A 19,318-nucleotide genomic window follows, 5' to 3' on the forward strand; every position below is an offset into this window, starting at 1 on the left:
GCTGTGCTTACTAATGGAAGGAGGTTTTGGCAGAAGTGTGTTATATGGGTGCACAGTGCGTGTAATAAAACGTCACATAATAAAGGGTAAATGCGTCTCAAGGGGTCAAATTAGATGAGATACTCGGGAGATGCATGATCAGCCCCTATGGAATATATATATATACACACACACACACACACACACATTATATATATAATCCAGCTGGAAAACCAAGGGGTCTATGAAATACCCTGCAAAGTCTGCCCAGCCACGTACATTGGACAAACAAACAGACGAATAAATGCACGTATCGCAGAACACAAGAATGCCGTCAAAAAAGAAGAAAAAACTTCCTCTCTTTTCCAACACATGAAAGAAACAGGACACGAAATTAATTTTGCAGATTCCAAATTGCTCTTTAACATGGAACATCACCACAAGAGAATAATCATGGAAGCCATCGAGATAGAGAAACACCCTCACAACATGAACAAGCGTGACGACACGTCCCGCCTGCCAGACATCTGGAAATTAGCCCTCCCCACAAAAACCGACACCAGAACCAGAGGCACACAGAACGCCGTCACCAATCAACCACACCAGACCCAAACCCAGACCCTCTCCACAGACATATTACAGACTCCATCCAGTAGCCAAACTATAGTGGCACCTCCGGATGCTGCACCCCCCTGCAATCCCTACACAGATCTGGCTGGCACAAGGCACAAAACCACAGCTCGCCCCTATACACGAAGCCAAGCCAGAGCACAACTAAATGCAGCACAGCCATCTTCTCAGAAAAACTCTTCACAAGCTCAAGAGGTCAAGACACGAAAGCTTTAGCAACTAATCTACACTTAATGACCCACCCAGTGATATTCAGAATATCACTCATGAAATCACCCAAGATATCCCTCAAGTAATTAATGACCCACCCAGTGATATTCAGAATATCACTCATGATATCACCCAAGATATCCCTCAAGTAATTAAGGAACAAAAGAAGAAAAGGCACACCAATCTAGGAACTTCCTCTCTACCCAGAACGTTGGAGGCTATACACCACACCCCTCAACAGTATTTATAGGAACTCAAACACCAGACTCTGCTCTGTTCCAGTAACAAGAAGCCGAAAGCACCAGCCTGAAGATGACGAGTGAGACCTCGTCGAAACGTCGCCCAGACACCCCGACTCTTACACGGGAAGACACCCGAAGACACCAAAACCATATATATATATATATATATATATATATATATATATATATATATATACTGAAACACAGCTTTGGGGAGGCGGTGCTGCAAATTGAACTTGAGAGCAGTGGGTGGTTCCTCTAGCCTTTGGGCTGTTTTTCCAATCAAATTTGGGCTCCTCGGCTGCATTCCAAATCGGAGGTGGAGTTGATTCCGGAAGATGAGAACAACTTGGCTGGCTTCCCTGTTAAGGTGCTTTGTGTAGTCAACTCAACAGGCCTTTGCAGACATCAGCCTTAATCAGAGTTAGGGGACTGAGAAAAGGTTACAGGATCACACAGCCCAGAAAAAGACAGATGTCATCTCCATCTAGGCACAGATTTCCCTTGTCTAGTTTGACCACGGTTCACTATTATCTATGCACTGACGTTAGACATTAGCTAATGTGATGGATTGAGCTGAGCTGTGTCCTCTCCAGGAGTCTGTCTAAACATGTGATGCGGGTGTAGAAGAGCCTTATAACATCTCTTGGTATAGGGGTGGGGAACAGCATCTTAATGGCAGAGCCACCCCCCTGTCAATCACCAGGCATCACCATGACATTTGGTGACCCAGCTTCAAATGAAAGAATGAAGAGCGCATGAATTTAAACCGGAAATGCGAAGGAAAGAATAGAGGTGCCCTTGGACTCCCAAGTCGTGGTGAAAACTTTCCCATGCTTGATGTCATTTATGATACAAGGCTGGGGAAAGGTGGGTGTGGTTCACCTAAAACAGCCTGGTAGGCCAACCTCTGAGGCTGGTAGACCATTGCTTTAGTGCTAGTATTTGAGTTATATTACCTAACTTAGGGGTTATCCACATTGACCTTTGGCCCTATGCTTTCCAGGCACAGGTTTGTACTTTGAAGCTATGTCCAAGCACCCCCCCCCCCCGCTTTCCCTGCAAAAATCCACTCTTTAAAGCTGAAGAACAACAAACATTTGCTCTGGTTTGGCAGTAAAGAACAGCTTTCATACACTCCAATATTTCTCCAGTGAAAATAGGGACGTCCTAGGGGAAAGCAGGACATTCTAAGATCAAATAAGAAACCAGGACGGCTTCTGTAAATTCAGGACTGTCCCTCGAAAATAGGGGCACTTGGTGGGCCTGCAACTTTACACAGGGAAAGTTCTGGGGTGCAAAAAAGAGAGTGCTTAGACACAGGAGCTTTAAAACACGGACTTGTGCTGGAAAGTGCAGAGGAAACGTTAGTGTGGATAAACCCCTAAGTAGCTCTTATTACCCTTGCCGTTAGCAGAGGGCACACAACTGAAAGCAGAACAGGAGTGGCATTACTTATATCAGGCACTGGGAGGCTACATTTTAATAGCCTTGTGCCTAAGGGAAGCAGGATGGGTCGGAAGAGAGGCACACGGATAAGCACAAAGGAGGGAACTTGGGAGTAGAAAACAAGGCCAGAAACAGCAAAGAAGAAGAAGAAGAGGAGGAGGAGTTTGGATTTGACATCCTGCTTTATCACTACCCTAAGGAGTCTCAAAAGGGACACGGGTGGCACTGTGGGTTAAACCACAGAGCCTAGGACTTGCCGATCAGAAGGTCGGTGGTTTGAATCCCCGCTACGGGGTGAGCTCCCGTTGCTCGGTCCCTGGCTCCTGCCAACCTAGCAGTTTGAAAGCACATCAAAGTGCAAGTAGATAAATAGGTACCGCTCTGGCGGGAAGGTTAATGGCGCTTCCATGCACTGCTCTGGTTTGCGAGAAGTGGCTTTGTCATGCTGACCACATGACTTGGAAGCTGTACGCTGGCTCCCTCGGCCAATAAAGCAAGATGAGCGCCACAACCCCAGAGTCAGTCACGACTGGACCTAATGGTCAGGGGTCCCTTTACCTTTTTAAGGCATCTCAAAGCGGCTAACAATCTCCTTTCCTTTCCTCCCCCACAACATACACTCTGTGAGGTGAGTGAGGCTGAGAGACTTCAGAGAAGTGTGACTAGCTCAAGGTCACCCAGCAGCTGCATGTGGAGGAGCGGGGAAGCGAACCCAGTTCACCAGATTACGAGTCCACCGCTCTTAACCACTACACCACACTGGAGAAATGAATGAAGCAAGAGTTAACAGGCAGACTCAGGAACATACAGTAGGAGATGAAGAGTGAAGAATGCTGCTTAAGGAGCATAAGTGCAAAGTCCTTATGGGGACTCTGGGGCTAGCTGCCCCATTCATTGGATTGTGGGCCCCACATGCACTGCCGCATGAACACACGTATGCAACATTTGTCGGACTTCACACACTTTCTATATGCTAATTCTGTGCGCCGGGCTCCACAGCCCCCAACTTTGTACCCTTTTGAGTGAGCTGTGCCTGGGAGCAAACAAGCAGAGAGTTGGCTGCTAGGAAAGCTTCAGCTCGTGAAAAATTACCCTTTGCCAGAGGGGAAATGCTGTATCGCACTATGAATGTGTCTGTCTGTATGAGGAGACATGGCAATTTTTCGCCCTCTTTCCTGAACAGAGTATTACAACCCTTAAGAAAGAGCGAACGCCCTTCCTTACGTCTCTCTCCCTCTCCGCCCCCCTTCTCTCCCAAATTCATTTTCTCCATGATAAACAAAGCCATTAGTTTATCAAGTCTATCTCCGGATTTTAATGTGATGTGCCTGCGACATCTGTTAAACATCCTTAATGTTAGTTTAACAAGGACACATTCTGCCGCATTCCCTCACACTTTCTCCCATTAAGAGGGGAACGTGGCAGGGTTCTCTCTGACAAACAGCTAGGCTAATGTGTCTGCCTCGTGCCTTTCCAATGGGGGAGAAGGTTGAGGATAGGAGGTTGCGGCGGGTTTTCTTGCAGGGTGTGCTTTGTGCCTCTTCCAGGGTGCATCTCTCCCTCTCTCAGAGTAGAAAGCATCCTGGCCTATCAATATTCATAATGCTGTGCGTGTTGCCAAACCATATTTTTATCTATAGGCAACCTACTGAGACGCCTACCCTGGCATGCCATGTAGCAAGCTGACTGCAACAATTCCCACATCCCTGTAGGTGTTGGGCAAGTTGTTACGCCTCTTCAGTATCCATGATGACTCTTGGAAGAAGACAACAGCTGAGAGCAATGCCGTAAAGGAGAGAAGGGAAAGACACAGAGAAACCCCCCCCCCCAGATCATCACAGCAAGGGTACTGGAGATAATATGGTGATTGATGTCTGAGTTAAGGTTAAAAAAAGAATGTGTGTATGTGTGTCTAAGAACCTCTGCTCTTTCTTTCTAACACAGCTGTGCATGTTCACATTTGCCGCTCTGTAAAGATTCATTTGCTTTATTCTTTTTTTTTGGGGGGGGAGGGATGCAACAGGAACTCGGGACTTGAAGTCAAGTGCTAATGATGAAGCAGAGTGAGCCCATTAACAAACTGAATAACACAGTCCTGGCTCCAGGCCACAATTCAGCTCAATGGGACGTGTAGAAAGGAACTGTTGCTTATCGCCAACAAAAAACAGGGAGTACAAACTAAGGAGCGCTCATCCAAACTGACCTTTTGCCCCACGCTTTCTAGGCACAGTTAAGCCATGCTTTCCTGGACGCAGACTTGGAAAGCCCGGACCTGTGCCTAGAAATGGGAGCAAAGGTAAATGTTTGATGAGCGTTCAGTTTGTTCGAAGACAGCAGGAATCCACAGCTCTGTCTGCCAAGCCAACAGCATTCACCGGCTGGGGATTTCTCGCTCACGAGATGCCACTGCTGGATCCACTTTTCAAGGAAGGACCTCTTTGAACTCTCTTATGAATATTAATCAGCTGTAATTGCTGTGATATGGTTGATGGAGCCAGAATGGAAGGCAATTGGCATGCAAGCATTACTCTGCGGTGTCTCTGAGGCAGGGTGGGAACACGGGCCGTTACGCAAGTGGCTCCCGAGGGGACACTTAGCTGGCAAAGTGTGATGAAATGCTGGCCACCTTAGAGGGGAATGGCATGCCTCCCGTCAGGGGAGCGGGAAAGCTTCTCTGGGTGCTTCTAATATGGGGGGGGGGCGGCAGCTTTAAAACTGTAAATTGATTGTTGAGGCATTGCAAGCAAGTAACTGGCAACGGGCTTTTTAAAAAACTTATCAAATTTTCCCTGGAAAGGATTAAATTGGGGTTGGGCAAAAGAGCTGGCATTTTGATGCAAATGTCACGTGAACGCTGAAAAAAGCTGGCAGGCACCCCCTGAGATGAACAGGGAGACAAAGCAGGGATTTCTGAGAGAATGAAAGTAATTTCCACTATTGGTCATATTTTCTTGCTTAAAACAGAGGATGCATGGACAATCTCCTTGCTTTGATAGTGCTTTTATGTCTGCGGAGAGTAATGGTAAAGAACCTAATGTGGGTTTTGCTCTAGGGCAGAGGTTTTCAACCTTTCTGAGTCCATGGCTCCAATCTTTCTGTGGCACCCTTGTGGGGCTCAGGAGCCCAGTTGTGTCACCCCTTGCCTGCAGAGCTGGCAGCCCCTCACCCTTTTTTGAACACCCTCCCTTCTGGAATGTTCCCTCAGCCTCCTCTCCTCTCTCCTTGGGAGCCCTCTGAGCAGCCATTCCCTGTTAATTCCCAACAGCAAGGGCTGGCAGACTTGCCTGCTTACTCTGAGACTGGCTCAGCTCCTGGCAACCCCCTGGCCAGCCCCAGAGCCACCACTTGCCTGGGGAGCTTGTAGCCAGGGCTGCTGCAACAACTGGGCAAGCCCTTGGGAGGCAGAGACACGAAAGGGCATTAGATGAGGGAGGGAAGGAAAAAGGGACAGAGGCCAGTGTTGCCATCATTCAAGGCACCCCAGGGTGTCACGGCACACTGGTTGAAAACCACTGCTCTAGGGGTTAGTGCCCCAGTTAATCTGTGAGTGGGCTGCTTTGGATGCCGCCATCACGGTGGGAAGGAGCACAACCTACCATATTTTTCGCTCTGTAAGACGCACCTGACCATAAGATGCACCTAGTTTTAGAGGGGGAGAACAAGGGGAAAACAATTCTCTCCCTCTCTGCGCAGCGCCCCTTCAGCGAAGCGGCAGGAGAAACGGAGCTCCTTCCATTTCTCCTCCCACTTTGCTGAAGGGGCTCTGCGCAGAGTGGGAAAGCTGCGCAGCGCCTCTCCAGTGAAGCAGAGCCAGGAGAGCAAGAGAGGTCGGTGCGCACCGACCCCTCTTGTTCTCCCGGCTTCAGCGAAAGCAATGCGAAGCCATGGAGTCTGTATTCGCTCCATAAGATGCACACACATCTCCCCTTACTTTTTAGGAGGGGAATTGTGCATCTCATCGAGCGAAAAATACAGTAATTGTACTTTTTGTCCCTCGTACTACTCCAGCTCATCCAGATGTGAACTTACACTCCTCCCCTCTATGTTTATCAAGCCAAGCATGCAGGTGAAATAGCAGGCCTTTGAAGAGAATAATAAGAAGGTGTGTGGTTCCATTATCCAAAGTGTGTGGGTGCTGCTTTTCCCAAACACCTTCCAGCATTCTTTTAAATTCCGGTGGTTCTTCTAAAGGCCAGTTGTACTCACATGCGGCTGCTGGGAGGGATCTTGCGTCCATCACGGAACCATGTGACCTGCGGGCGAGGGAAGCTGGCAATGCGGGGAGCGCGGATGACGGCGGCTTCCCCGTGAGACACACTCTGCTGCTTCTCAGTCTCCTCAAAGCTTCCCATATCTAGGGAGGAGAAAGGAAGAAAGAGCAGCAAATAGGTTAGGTGCAAGGGCAGAGAAACCAAATACTGTACCTGGCATTCTTAGAGCCTGGCTGTACAGCAGGTAAGTTGTAGGCTACCACTACGTTTAAAGACTTCCCAAGAACCCAAAGCTTTGCTATTCTCCAATTTATACATGGAGGTCCTATGCAAGTGGATCAGGAAGATTATGAGAACAGGAGGGTACAATGAGAACTTAAGATGCCACATGGTAAGGCAGAGTTTATTAGAAAAGGCAGCTAGGCTCCTTCATACCTTCCAACTTTTTCTGATGCAAAACCAGGACATATGTCTTCCAGGACATACTTCTGAGCAAGTCACGTGACTCACGCCTCGCTCTCACCCTGAAAACACACTTTTTTGTTCAGGGCAAGAGTGTGCGAGATGGCGGAACACATAAGGGCCGCCAAGATCTCGTGAGACAAAACAGGATGACTCTTTTATTCCAAGGCACTTGAAATGTATGCGACTTGTGGGCCACCAATCTGAACACAGCCACCTAGATATGAATGGTATGGGACTGATAACCCTCCTGTGCTTGTCCTCTGCCCATAACTATAAATGTGAGGTGGTGGTGGTGAAGGCAATGGCTATCAAGTATGCTGCATGCCACAATGCAGTGCTCATGGGCTACAGCTGTATCCATGGGTCCCAGTTACACAAGCCAGCAGTGCAGTGCATTCTAGCCCAGTGTCATCAAAATGCCATAATCTAACTTCATTACAGGATTCCTGTGTTGGTTCGCAGCTGTCATCTTGACACCTGGAAATTTGATAGATTTCCTCAACCTTTACTTGGCTACGCAGCAAGTCAGCTCTCATGCGGTGCTAGTTTTGTTTTGGGCATGAATTGCTAAGTGCAAAACACACACTTATATCATGCCAATCATGAAATGCTGCTACTTTTATGTATAAACGGCAGGTTTTTTCTTGCAAAAATAGATGGGAGAGAGTATCTGGCCCATTCTCAGTCACCGCCCGTGTGCACTTCGAAAGGTGGCAATTTATATCGTGTGAGTGAGCACCCTTCTCGGCTGACATGATACGATACACATTTTGTACTTGCAAATGGGTTCCCCGAGCGCAAGCAAATCACCAGAAGTGGGCACAAGTTGCAGTGGAGAAGCGTGGCTCTTCTGCAAACAGGTATGGCTTTTCAGCGAGACATTATTGAGCCTGTGCAGGTTTCTTTAGAACATAGACAGCACAAATTAATGTTTCATGTGCTTTAAATTGGCAATGACCCATGCTAAAAAGCAAATGTCTTGTTCTCCCACGCTCGATGCAATCTCCTCTGCTTATACACTCTGCCTATGCACGTTCATCTGTGCACCTCCCCTCCCAAACGCCCACACTCACAACCCTCCACTTACAGTTCCCAGGCCTGCCCCCCCTCCAACACTCATATAATCTACATTCAGAGGTGCCTTTCCCCTTTCCCCTCCTCACACCATTTGATCAACAGTTACCTTGATGCTGCTGGGATGGAGGTCAGTGCCTCCTCGTGCAGCGCAGCTGCTTGTGTGCTTGAAAATTTATAGAACCTTTAATAATAATAGTACTAATGACAAAATTGGGGGGGGCGTGGGGAGACATTTTATTGACTTGCTTTAATTGCTGTAATTAAAAACGTGTAAAGAATCTCTTTTTAATGACTTGGCCATTAGCGTTAGCACAGCTGCCTGATTAATTTCCCATTAGCTGCCTGATTTGCCACCAACCTTTGGAGGGGGGGCTGCTTTGGGGGAGGTGGGGGGGAGAGAAGGTGATGATGAAGTGAATTAGGGGTGTTCAGATCTCTTAGGTGTGATCTGTAGGGCTCGGGTAATAACATAGGCCTTTTATTGGTTAAATGCTGAGGTAAACTGCACACCTGGCCAGGCACCTCACACACGCCAAGGAATCACTACTTGACAAAGGTGGACGGTGTCTGTCACATTTGGAATGTGTCACAGCTTCAGGGGGCCGAAACCCCTCAGAGTTTGGGGCAGCTGCTTCGTGCTTCTTTCAGGAGTACCTGTTGCACCCCGTCTCTGTCTTTGGGTGCTTCCAGGCGGAGGGGTGTGTGGTTGTTCTTTTTAAAAGCACTGTCCACTCATTGTTCTCCTGCTGTAGGCTACACAACCTTCCACATTTCAACAGGTACGCCACCCTCCCCTTCTACTATGTCAATATTTGCTCACCTTTAATGGGATGAAGAGCTGCCCCTGAGAGCTCTGCTCACCAAGGGGGAAAGCAGACACCCCCTTCCAGTTCTCTTAGCCACTTTCATCCACACTATACATTTAAAGGGGCGTGGGTGGCGATGTGGTCTAAATCTCTGAGCCTCTTGGGTTTGCCGATCAGGTCGGCAGTTTGAATCTGTGCAATGGAGTGAGCTCCCGTTGCTCTGTCCTGTCCCAGCTCCTGCCAACCTAGCAGTTCGAAAGCACACCAGTGCAAGTAGAGAAATAGGTACTGCTCCGGCGGGAAGGTAAACAGTGTTTCCGTGCACTCTGGCTTCCATCACTGTGTTCTGTTGTGCCAGAAGCGGTTTAGTCATGCTGGCCACATGACCTGGAAAGCTGTCTGTGGACAAACACCGGCTCCCTTCGCCTGAAAGCAAGATGAGCACCACAACCCCATAGTCACCTTTGACTGGACTTAACCGGTCGAGGGTCCTTTACTTTTACTTTGCCTTATTTAAAGAGCTACTATGCCACTCTAACCGCCATGGCTCCCCGCCACCCCAAAGAATCCTGGAAGCTGTATTTTGTTGAGTGTCATTAGGAAACCCTTAACGAACTACAGCTTTCAGGATTCTTCGGGGAGTGAGAGCCATGATGTTTAAAGTGCTTTAAATATATGGCATGGCTGTGACCAGGAGGTTTTCATCCTGTAGATGCAATATGATTTACAAATTCAAAGTTAGGAGATGTTCACAGATCTCCCCTTTCCCCCATTTTTGATGGTGATTATTTTCTTTTCCCAATTTTCAGTGGTTATTTTTCTTCCTGGCAGAGAGTCGTGAAAGTCAGCGTACTAAATCTTGGCGGGGGTGTCTCCTCCCCACAGCACTCCTTTAGGCTGCAAGCAACAAGGTGCTCCTTCCCTCCCCACCCCTCACCAAGATGTTCAAGTGGCTGTCTGGATTTTAATTTTCTTTCCCTGCTTCGGCTCGTAGATCTTCATTCCCGAGAATGCTGATGAGGCACCAAGTCCACTTAAGATTATTCCTGATGGAAAGTGCTTCTAACAAGGAGCGTCAGAGGGAGGTTAAGCCCCCATCGTTGGAGATGTTGGCCTCAGGGCTTCCTGCACCTGTAATTTCATCATGAATCTTGTAACCGTGGAGGAAGATCCCTTAAAAAAACGAAAGCTGCAAGAGTTGTGAACGTCTTCGGTTTTTCTTCAAGCGATTCCTGGTTCTCTTAAGTGCGGGGAGATAGCTAAGTGCACAACGGAGAGTAACTGCCACAATACAGAAATTGGTTCTGGCACAGTCTTTGCAGCATTAACTTTGTAGCAGCAATGCGCAGCGGTGAAGGAATACACAATTAGAAAAGGGTGGGTTTTAGTTCTTTAGCTTCTGGATAGTGGAGCCGCTTAATGGGTGTCCCTATGTATTTCTTTTTTATTAATTAAAAAACAACAACAACACACAACCCAACAAAGCCAGGAACCTCAAAGTATCTTTGAAGGTGCTTGTGCATTATTTGAAGCTTGACTCCAGGTTGTGAATTTTTAAAAATGGTGGCTCCCGCAGTTGTGGGCAAAGGATACGGAAGAGCAACATCAAAGGAAGAGAAGAGGGAATTAAGACTGGGAAGAGTGCAATGAAGATCAGCTATTGTGGTCCAGTGCTGAGACCAATGCCAGGACTCTGAGTTGTTCTTTCACCAGCTGAGATGCTCTCTTGCTTCTGATACCCACCCACCCCTCCACACTTGTAGACGACGCTCCTCCAAAGCATCTCTTTTATTAGGATTAATTAAATGGCATCTCCCTTTCCCAGGCGGTGCTTCTATAGTCTGTGTAGTGACAGCAGAGGAAGCCTTGCAGGCACCTTGTCAACCTTGCCTGAGGCCTGAATTAACACACACACCCTGCTCCCGCTGCTCCTTTCCTCTGGTTGGTGGTCACGGCGCTTTCCCCTGCTTTCTTCTCCAGCTCTTGGCTCAGCAAGTTATTTCTCTTCTTCTCCGAGCTTTTGAAGTCCTCACAGCATGCACTGATCTGGCATGCAGAATCCGTTGTCAGACCTAGCCTTTTGGTGTTTGGGATCTGCTGCCCGTGCAGCCCGATGCTAACCTGGAAGAACCTAGCAAATCTCAGAAGAGAAACAAATTAGAACAGTGAGAAGAATCAAGGCCTGCTTGCCATTTCCAGCTGCTCCAGATGACTTGAGGGCTGAGCATTCATCCAGATTTTGTTTCACAAAGCTTATATGGAGGTCGGATTATACTCGGTCTTTATCATGCAATTGTTTGCAGCGTGGCTATATGAAAATGCGTGTTTGTCCTGCATTCATCCTGATTTGCTTGTGGGATGTTTATACACCTTCCCATTAGTAGTTCATTGATTCCATTTAAGTTTGTGCAGTTAAAGTTGATCAAAGGGCTCCACTGCAAATGCATTTCCCCATCACTTTCCTAACTGTAAAATGTCTGATCCATCCACACAGCAAAACCCCTTTCCAGAGACCCACCCGCCCACCAGCTGTGCTGAAGCATGAAGCTCTCTAGCTAAGTGCCGCAGGAGGCAGCCAACTGAGCCACAATCTTCGGTCGCCAGCAGAAGATTTGTCATCTACACCCCGGCCTCTTCCACCCCACCTCCCCGCACGTCGGAGAGACCAGGGCTGATTTATATGGGCGGCTTGTCCCTGCGTCAGGCAATGGTGCTGTAATTGTTATAAACGTTGTTTGCTTTCCCTGCCTTCCAGAGGGTGCTGCCGAGAAGAACTGCTTGCTTTTGTTATAAGCCATCTTAGGGATTTAACACTTCAGGCAAACAGCCTCCTCCTCTTCCTTGGGGTGAGATTCACATGCAGTCCCGTTAACGTTCCTCCGTGCTTATTTGCCACTTCTACTCTCCTGTCTCCTCATGGCTCTGTTAGCATTGGGGGGGGGCATGCACGACCCCCTCGCAACCTGCCTCCCAATCTCCCAATGCCCCTCAGTCCTGCTCTGTTTTCTTCCTGCAGCTCCATTACAAGGGACTGAAGATAAAGCTTTCACAAGTTCCCAGCTCCGCTTGCCATAGGAGATTTGCAAATAGGGATGACAGTGGGGGGGGGGAATCGGAAAGGTCCCCCCTTCTTTTAAAAAAGAAAGCAAATAGACCAACAAAGAAAGAAAAAAGAGACATTTTAAGATCTGTCAGCTTGGAGGAAAGGGGCATCGCTTTGGAGGTTCTGTCATTTGGCACTGCTACAAAAGGTCACTTCATTGTTGTCAGAGGATTAATAAAGTGTGATAAAATTGGAAGGTGACCTCTCATGGACAGGACATGGCTGCCGAATACCCTTTCATTATTGCTGTATCAAAAATTCTGCAGCCGTCTGAGTGGTGTCCTTTACAAAGTCCTCTAATCTTGATCAGAAGAAGGTGAAAGAGGCCCTGGTTTGATGATGTTCTGTCCCTGCGGTTTATCACTCACCCTGTAAAGAGACTGTGCCTTTCTTTTAATTTGCATTCCTCCACCTCCACCTTCCAGCTGTTGATTCCAAATCCACTTTGCACTGCTCAACTGAAGAGCCCTTTAGCACCCAATAATTTCTCACCTAACGTTTTGCTCACCAAGAGCAGCCCAGATCTTGCTGCCTGATGACCTTGACTACTTGTCATAAAGATATGCTGCAACTGAAACGTTTCTCTCTCTGTGCGTGTGAAAGAGGAATCACGCGTAATAATAAGGCCACAACTAACAAACCTCTGAAAAGAGCATTTCCCGATTGTGACTGGGAAAGGGGTAATTCAGACAAGTTTAGAAAAGTGCTCAGGAGGTGCTGAGAGCGCGAAGGGGAGTCGAAGGGAACATCAGCATTAGAAATGAACTAGCATTCTTCCCATGAATTCTTTCAGACTGTCTTTTAGGTTTTTGGGAAATGATATATAATGAAATGAAGAAAATGTTTAAATGGGCTATTCCCAAAAGACCAGAAGCTTTTCTTATAGGTATAATAGGGACGGATGTTCCAAAGATGATGACCAAATTATTAATGTAAGTGTCAACAGCAGCAGCTAGAAAATTATATACACAGAAATGAAAAGAAGAGAAGGTTCCAACGAGGGAGGAATAGCTTTTGAAAGTAATGGGGACTATGCAGAAATGGCAAAGCTGGCAGCAAAATTAAGATATCGAAATGACAAACTTTTCATAGAAGAATGGAGGCCTTTTGTGGACTATTAAAAAACAATACTACAGTCAAACGAAATTCAGGGCAGGATTTGAGATAAAAGCAGCGAAAGAAAAATGACAAAATACTTGTAATAGAGAAACTTTTTGTAATAGCTAAAGATATAATGCAATAGAAAAGGTCTGAGTCAACTTATGAAGCAATGTGTTCGATTTGAAGGTTATTGTGAAAATATTTGAATGAAGGAATATGACATGACTGTCAACCTTGCCAACCTACCATCACTAGGTTTCTTTGGGGCAAAGCCATGACAGTAAAACTGGTATTAAACTGCTATTGGTTTAGAGTGTAGACCTATCCTTGTTCAGGAATGACACAATCTCAAAAAGTTTATTGGTCCTCCAGTCACTTGCCCTATCATCCAATGGGCAAGTCCCTTCATTTGGGGTAGGTAGCACGGGCATGCCCTGGGGCATCCTGGCAGAGCAGGCGAACAGCTCCTACTCAAGGAAATTATTCCCCAGGTTGTTGCTCTTGTTCCTCCAGGTGGCCCTGGAATCTCATGGGGTCTTGGGGCCTCCCCAGCACTCCAGAGGTGGTGGGAATGGTCAACCTCTCTTGCCATCATCCTTTGCCCTCTTGCTCTGTAGCTCACTTCATGGATTATTTCCCTGTATGTATGTATGTATGCGCATATATATATATGTGTATATATATATATATATAAACTTTTCGAGCATGACATGCGCCACCACTTACATGCCACCTGCACTTCAGTCTGCCTTTGCAGAAGGGCTCCCATGCGATTGCGCACAATGCAGCGGTAGAAGCCAGCATGCGTACGGTCCAGGGATGTGATCATGTACCTTGAAAAAAAGAGAAAGGAGGGGGAGATGACTAAACAGATCAATGCAATACACAATCAATGAGGTAGATAGTAAGGGCAACTGTAATCCCATACATCTCCTGATAGGCTAAAGTGAATTACTGTTGTGTACACTGTGGCGACATGGCCTATATCAACACAAACTTTCATTATTTACTTGCCGATTGATTATGTGGTGGCCTTTACACTCCATTTTCGTGGACAAAAAAATGAAAAAAAGTAAAAGTAAATAAAAGCCAAAAAAATTATTAAATCTGTTGTTGGAATAAAACTAGGAGAGAAGGGTTGAAGAAAGCAAATGGTCTTACATGATGCTGAACTTTTGGAAAACAAGCATTTTTTATTCGGGATTCATTCCCACAGGCACACTCCAGTTTGGTTAGGTATCTGCTTGGACCGGAAGATGTCCCTTCTGTCCAGCCCTACAATTTTGTGGTTTTAAAAAAATATTTTAAACCTATATGGGAGAGAAACTGACCACATTGTTTTGGATTAAATGAACGTGCAGTGCTCATATTTGGGTGGGGAGGGAAGGAAGCTGAGAATCATTGCTCCCAAGGATGGCTGCCTGACTAAACTAAGCAGGCTAAGCAGAGCTAAAGGTAAAGGTAAAGGGACCCCTGACCATTAGGTCCAGTCGCGGACGACTCTGGGGTTGCGGCGCTCATCTCGCTTTACTGGCCGAGGGAGCCGGCATACAGCTTCCGGGTCATGTGGCCAGCATGACTAAGCCGCTTCTGGTGAACCAGAGCAGTGCATGGAAACGCTGTTTACCTTCCCGCTGGAGTGGTACCTATTTATCTACTTGCACTTTGATGTGCTTTCGAACTGCTAGGTTGGCAGGAGCTGGGACCAAACAATGGGAGCTCACCCCATCACAGGGATTCGAACCGCCGACCTTCCGATCGGCAAGCCCTAGGCTCAGTGGTTTAGACCACAGTGCCACCTGTGTTGCAGAGCTAGAGAGCCATAAATTCAGTTTTGGTATCAGGACCAAGTATGGGAACTGCAAAATTTCCTGTTGGGAAGATGGCACTCCTTTGGTTGCTGCCTTGAACTCTGAATGGTATTGCCATACTGCTTTTTAAACATACATGCACTGGTGCATCTTGGAGAAGTAGTTTCATGGCAAAATATGAGCATGGAATTTGCATGCTGCTGCATTTCTGAATCTGAGAAGCCATATAACCACCTTGGCCACTTGATTGTGTGGTCATACTCTCTTGCTCTGCAAAGATCAAGCATGTCAGTGCTGGTACATCCTGTGCCCTTATGGTACATCCTTGTGCAAATGAAACAAAATAAAGCATGTTTTCTATCTTACTCGTAATCCTGTACTCAAAACAAACACGAAAAGTCAGCTGATCTTTATGGTGTTGGATGCCTGCACCCAATAGAAGGAATGATGCGCTCGCCACAATATATTGATGTTCTACAAAAGAGAGTTATTCCACAGGTGGAAAAGAGGTATCTTGACGGTACTGGGATATTGCAGCAGGACCTAGCCCCCTGCCATACATTGAAAGTGGTGAAGAAATTCATGACAGAGCAGCAAATACAGGTACTTGATTGGCCAGGGAATTCCCCGGACGTAAATCCCATTGAGAATTTGTGGGCTATATGCAAAAGTTGCCTTTGTGCTGTAGACTGTACGACTATGGAGAAGATCACTCAAGGGATCCGAAAATCAACAGTGACTGTTCAAAACTAGTAGACTCCATGCCAAACCGTGTTCAAATGTTGCTTAAAAATAGCAGAGGTCATATCCGTTACTAATGGTATGTATATGTGAGTTTTGTATATGTATATCTGAGTTTTGTACAATAAACTACATTGTTTGTTTCAATTAATTTGCACAAGGGTGTACTATGAGCCTTGCATGTACTTTAGCCAAATTAGAGAGCTTCGAACTTTAAAATGATATCCAGCATCTCTGAGGCTGTAGCCAGGAGCCACCACCATATCTGCCCCACTGGCTCATATGTGATAAGAAGGGATGTTTGGTGGATATGAACACTATTAAAAATGCCAGTGTCACAGGCAGCATTTGCTTCTATTTTTCCCTTAACCTTTCTAAACCGATTGTAAAAACAGCAACAACCCTCTAAGCCGTTGACAAAAATATAAAACAGAACATTAAAATTCTCAATAAGAAACAATTAAAACAGGTATTTAAGAGCATTCAAATGATGCTTAAAACCAACAGTAGCTAAAAAGAGACAAAACACATGTAACTTTCTACAGGTTTGGATAAGTTTGCTTGATTAAACTTGCTTGTTGATTGGTGCAAGATTATGTATTTCTCAGTATAACAGATCCAAAATCTCAATCCAAAATTGAGAAATTATATAAAAGACAAAGCTGACCTATAAAAAAGAACAGTAAGTAGTATCCAACATGTGATTTTTCTGAAAGTTGCTGGGCGTCTGAACTCCTGGCTTCTTCTTTCAGACTCTGGGCTTCAAATGAACATCACAAAACGTGAAAGTGAAGCAAATCAGAGAAAAGGCCAGAGTTCTTGAGCTTCCACTATTTCAGGTTCAGAGGTATTCGTATCCCCTGGTCCTGCTTAGAATTTTATTTTATTTTTAATGAAAAAGGGAATGTGGGCTACCCCATAACTTGTGAAAATGAAAGCCTCTGTTATCATCTTTTCTGCCCATTCTCTCTCCATTTCCAGCAATCCCCAATGTGGATATTTTAGAGCTGGAAGAAGTTCAGAGAAGGGCAAAACCAAAATGATCAAGCGAGGAAAGGTAGCAGCATTTGGGACTTTTTTTTCATTTAGAGAAAAGGTCACTAAGAGGTGACATGACAGAAGTATATAACTTCATGCATGGCATGGGAAAGGTGGCCAGAGAAAAGTTTTTCTCCCTCTGCCACAACACGAGAACTCATGGACATCTGATGATGATGATGATGATAATAATAATAGGCTGGGTTTCTCCAGCCACTCTGGGCGGCTCCCAACAGAATATTAAAAACATGATAAAACATCAAACATTAAAAACTTCCCTAAACAGGGTCTCTTTCAGATGTATTGTAAAAGTCAGATAGTTGTTTATTTCCTTGACATCTGATGGGAAGGCGTTCCACAGGGCGGGCACCACTACCAAGAAGGCCCTCTGCCTGGTTCCCTGTAACTTTGCTTCTCACAGTGAGGGAACTGCCAGAAGGCCCTCAGAGCTGGACCTCAGTGTCTGGGTTGAACGATGTGGGTGGAGACACTCCTTTGGGTATACAGTCATACCTCATGTTACATTTGCTTCATGTTACGTTCTTTCAGGTTACATCCCGCGGCAACCCGAAAGTACCGGAAAGGGTTACTTCCGGGTTTTGCCACTCGAGCAAGCACAGAAGCGCAAAATGACATCAAGCACATGCGCAGAAGCGGCGAATCGCAACCTGCGCGTGTGCAGACGCGCCGCTGCGGGTTGCACTCTTTTCATGTTGCGAATGGGCCTCCGGAACGGATCCCGTTCGCAACCAGAGGTACCACTGTACTGGGCTGAGGCCGTTTAGGGCTTCGAAGGTCAGTAACAGCACTTTGAATTGTGCTTGGAAATGTAATGGGAGCCAATGTAGGTCTTTCAGGACCGGTGTTATATGGTCTCGGTGGCCACTCCCAGTCATCTGATGAAGCTATGAAGCTGAATGTTGGAAGATTTGGGACAGATAAACTATGGGCACGTAAACTATGACACTTCTTCCCATAGGAGGCAGCGGTGGCCAGCAAATTGGGTGGCTTTAAAGAGGATTAGACCAATTCACGGAGGATAAAGACTACCAATGGTTTCTAGCCATGATGGCAATGTTCTGCCTCCGCAGTTGGAAACAGTAATCCTTCTGAATCCCAGTTGCTGGAAACCACAGGTATCTGTTTGGCCGCCATGAGAACAGAATGCTGGACCAGATGAGACATTGGTTTCATCCAACAAGCTCTTCTTATTTTTTTATGTACACAGATTATTTCGTCAGCACTGTGCAGTATAGCATTGCTCCACCCCACCCCATAAAATATGCATGGAACTTTGCTATGTCTCATCAATGCAGTTGTAATTGCATGTCATGGGGGGAAAATGGATCTATGTTCAAACAGGTTTGAAGCATCCTTATCACTGGTGGTAACTTCAAGAGACTGTGAAAACTAGGGGGAGTTGCTGAAATATGTGGTATGGCAGCTGGATGGGGATGCTATGGTGAAACGAGTTTGAGGACATGGGCGTGTGAAAGCCTGGGAAATGAAGTAGGAAAGGATCATGGAAAAACCAAAGAGGAACATGTTATAGGGCTAGCAGGAAAAGCTTTCCCTTTAGGCTGCAGAAAACCTGGAAAGAGTGAATTAATCTCAGGCATTCATTTATGTAGTTTCTCTGCAGCAATGAAAGAAACCAGAGGATGGAAACTCAAAGGAAATAAGTGAAGGAATTCAGACTGCTTCCAGCCCCCACAACCTAAAATTTAATCAAGTAGTAAAAGTGCCGGAGGCTCCTTTGATACGAGTTTGTTTGTATTTTTCTTTTCGATACGCAGTTTAAATTAAACTTTAATAATGAGAGGTGATCATCTAATGGTTGCCTTGAAGTCTGGAGACACTTCTCCCCCAGTGCAGACACACTGCTGTTTGCCTGTGGCGTGCAGAAAAATTCATCTCTACCTGTGGATAAAGAGGGCAAGAGACCCCCATTGGACAGAGCAGGAGAGCTGAGTGCCTGCCCTCCTGATGTTGGCGCAGTGGCTGCCCATGTAGTAGTTACAAGGCGGAAGGCTTTGAAGTACAGAGGATGTTTCAAGACAACAAGGTGACATAAGCGCTAAGGCCAATAGGGCATGGGAGGAATAGGCAGCCGCTGTGCTTTTCCAGAATACTTGAAATGTCAGAGAAAGCCTCTGAGTCCATTAGAATTAGAGGACAATGGTTCATTTAAAGTCTCTGGCTGCTATCACCCTTTCTGTGATATGCCCAGTCCAGGGATATATGGAGATTCCTTTACAGAAGAAGCAACTTATCTTCCATGCAGGTTCCGCATTCTAGCAGCCCTGGGCCCACCATATGCATAAACACAAGAGTCCTTCACAATTCTTCATCCACTGTCCTGATTGGTATGTCAAAGAACAGGGCTGTTGGAGAGGAGATTGCAGCCCCGCTTGCTTCTTCATAGTTGTTCTGCTGCACTGAGCCAAGCCTCGAT

The 19,318-nt window shown here is 46.3% G+C and overlaps 1 protein-coding gene across 8 annotated transcripts in view; it reads right to left on the reverse strand.

Moving 5' to 3' along the window:
- Window positions 1-19,318, reverse strand: part of SDK2 (sidekick cell adhesion molecule 2) — a 342,544-nt gene that overhangs the window by 80,081 nt on the left and 243,145 nt on the right. For all 8 annotated transcript variants that reach the window (XM_082212337.1, XM_082212335.1, XM_082212331.1 and 5 more), the window contains exons 3-4: window positions 14,000-14,106; window positions 6,717-6,864 (exon numbers count right to left, since the gene is read on the reverse strand). In XM_082212337.1, the coding sequence (XP_082068463.1) occupies window positions 6,717-6,864; window positions 14,000-14,106 (255 nt within the window). The remainder of the gene's footprint in view (window positions 1-6,716; window positions 6,865-13,999; window positions 14,107-19,318) is intronic.

The sequence above is a fragment of the Podarcis vaucheri genome, assembly GCF_965113315.1.
Source record: "Podarcis vaucheri genome assembly, chromosome: 2".
Classification (NCBI taxonomy): domain Eukaryota; kingdom Metazoa; phylum Chordata; class Lepidosauria; order Squamata; family Lacertidae; genus Podarcis; species Podarcis vaucheri.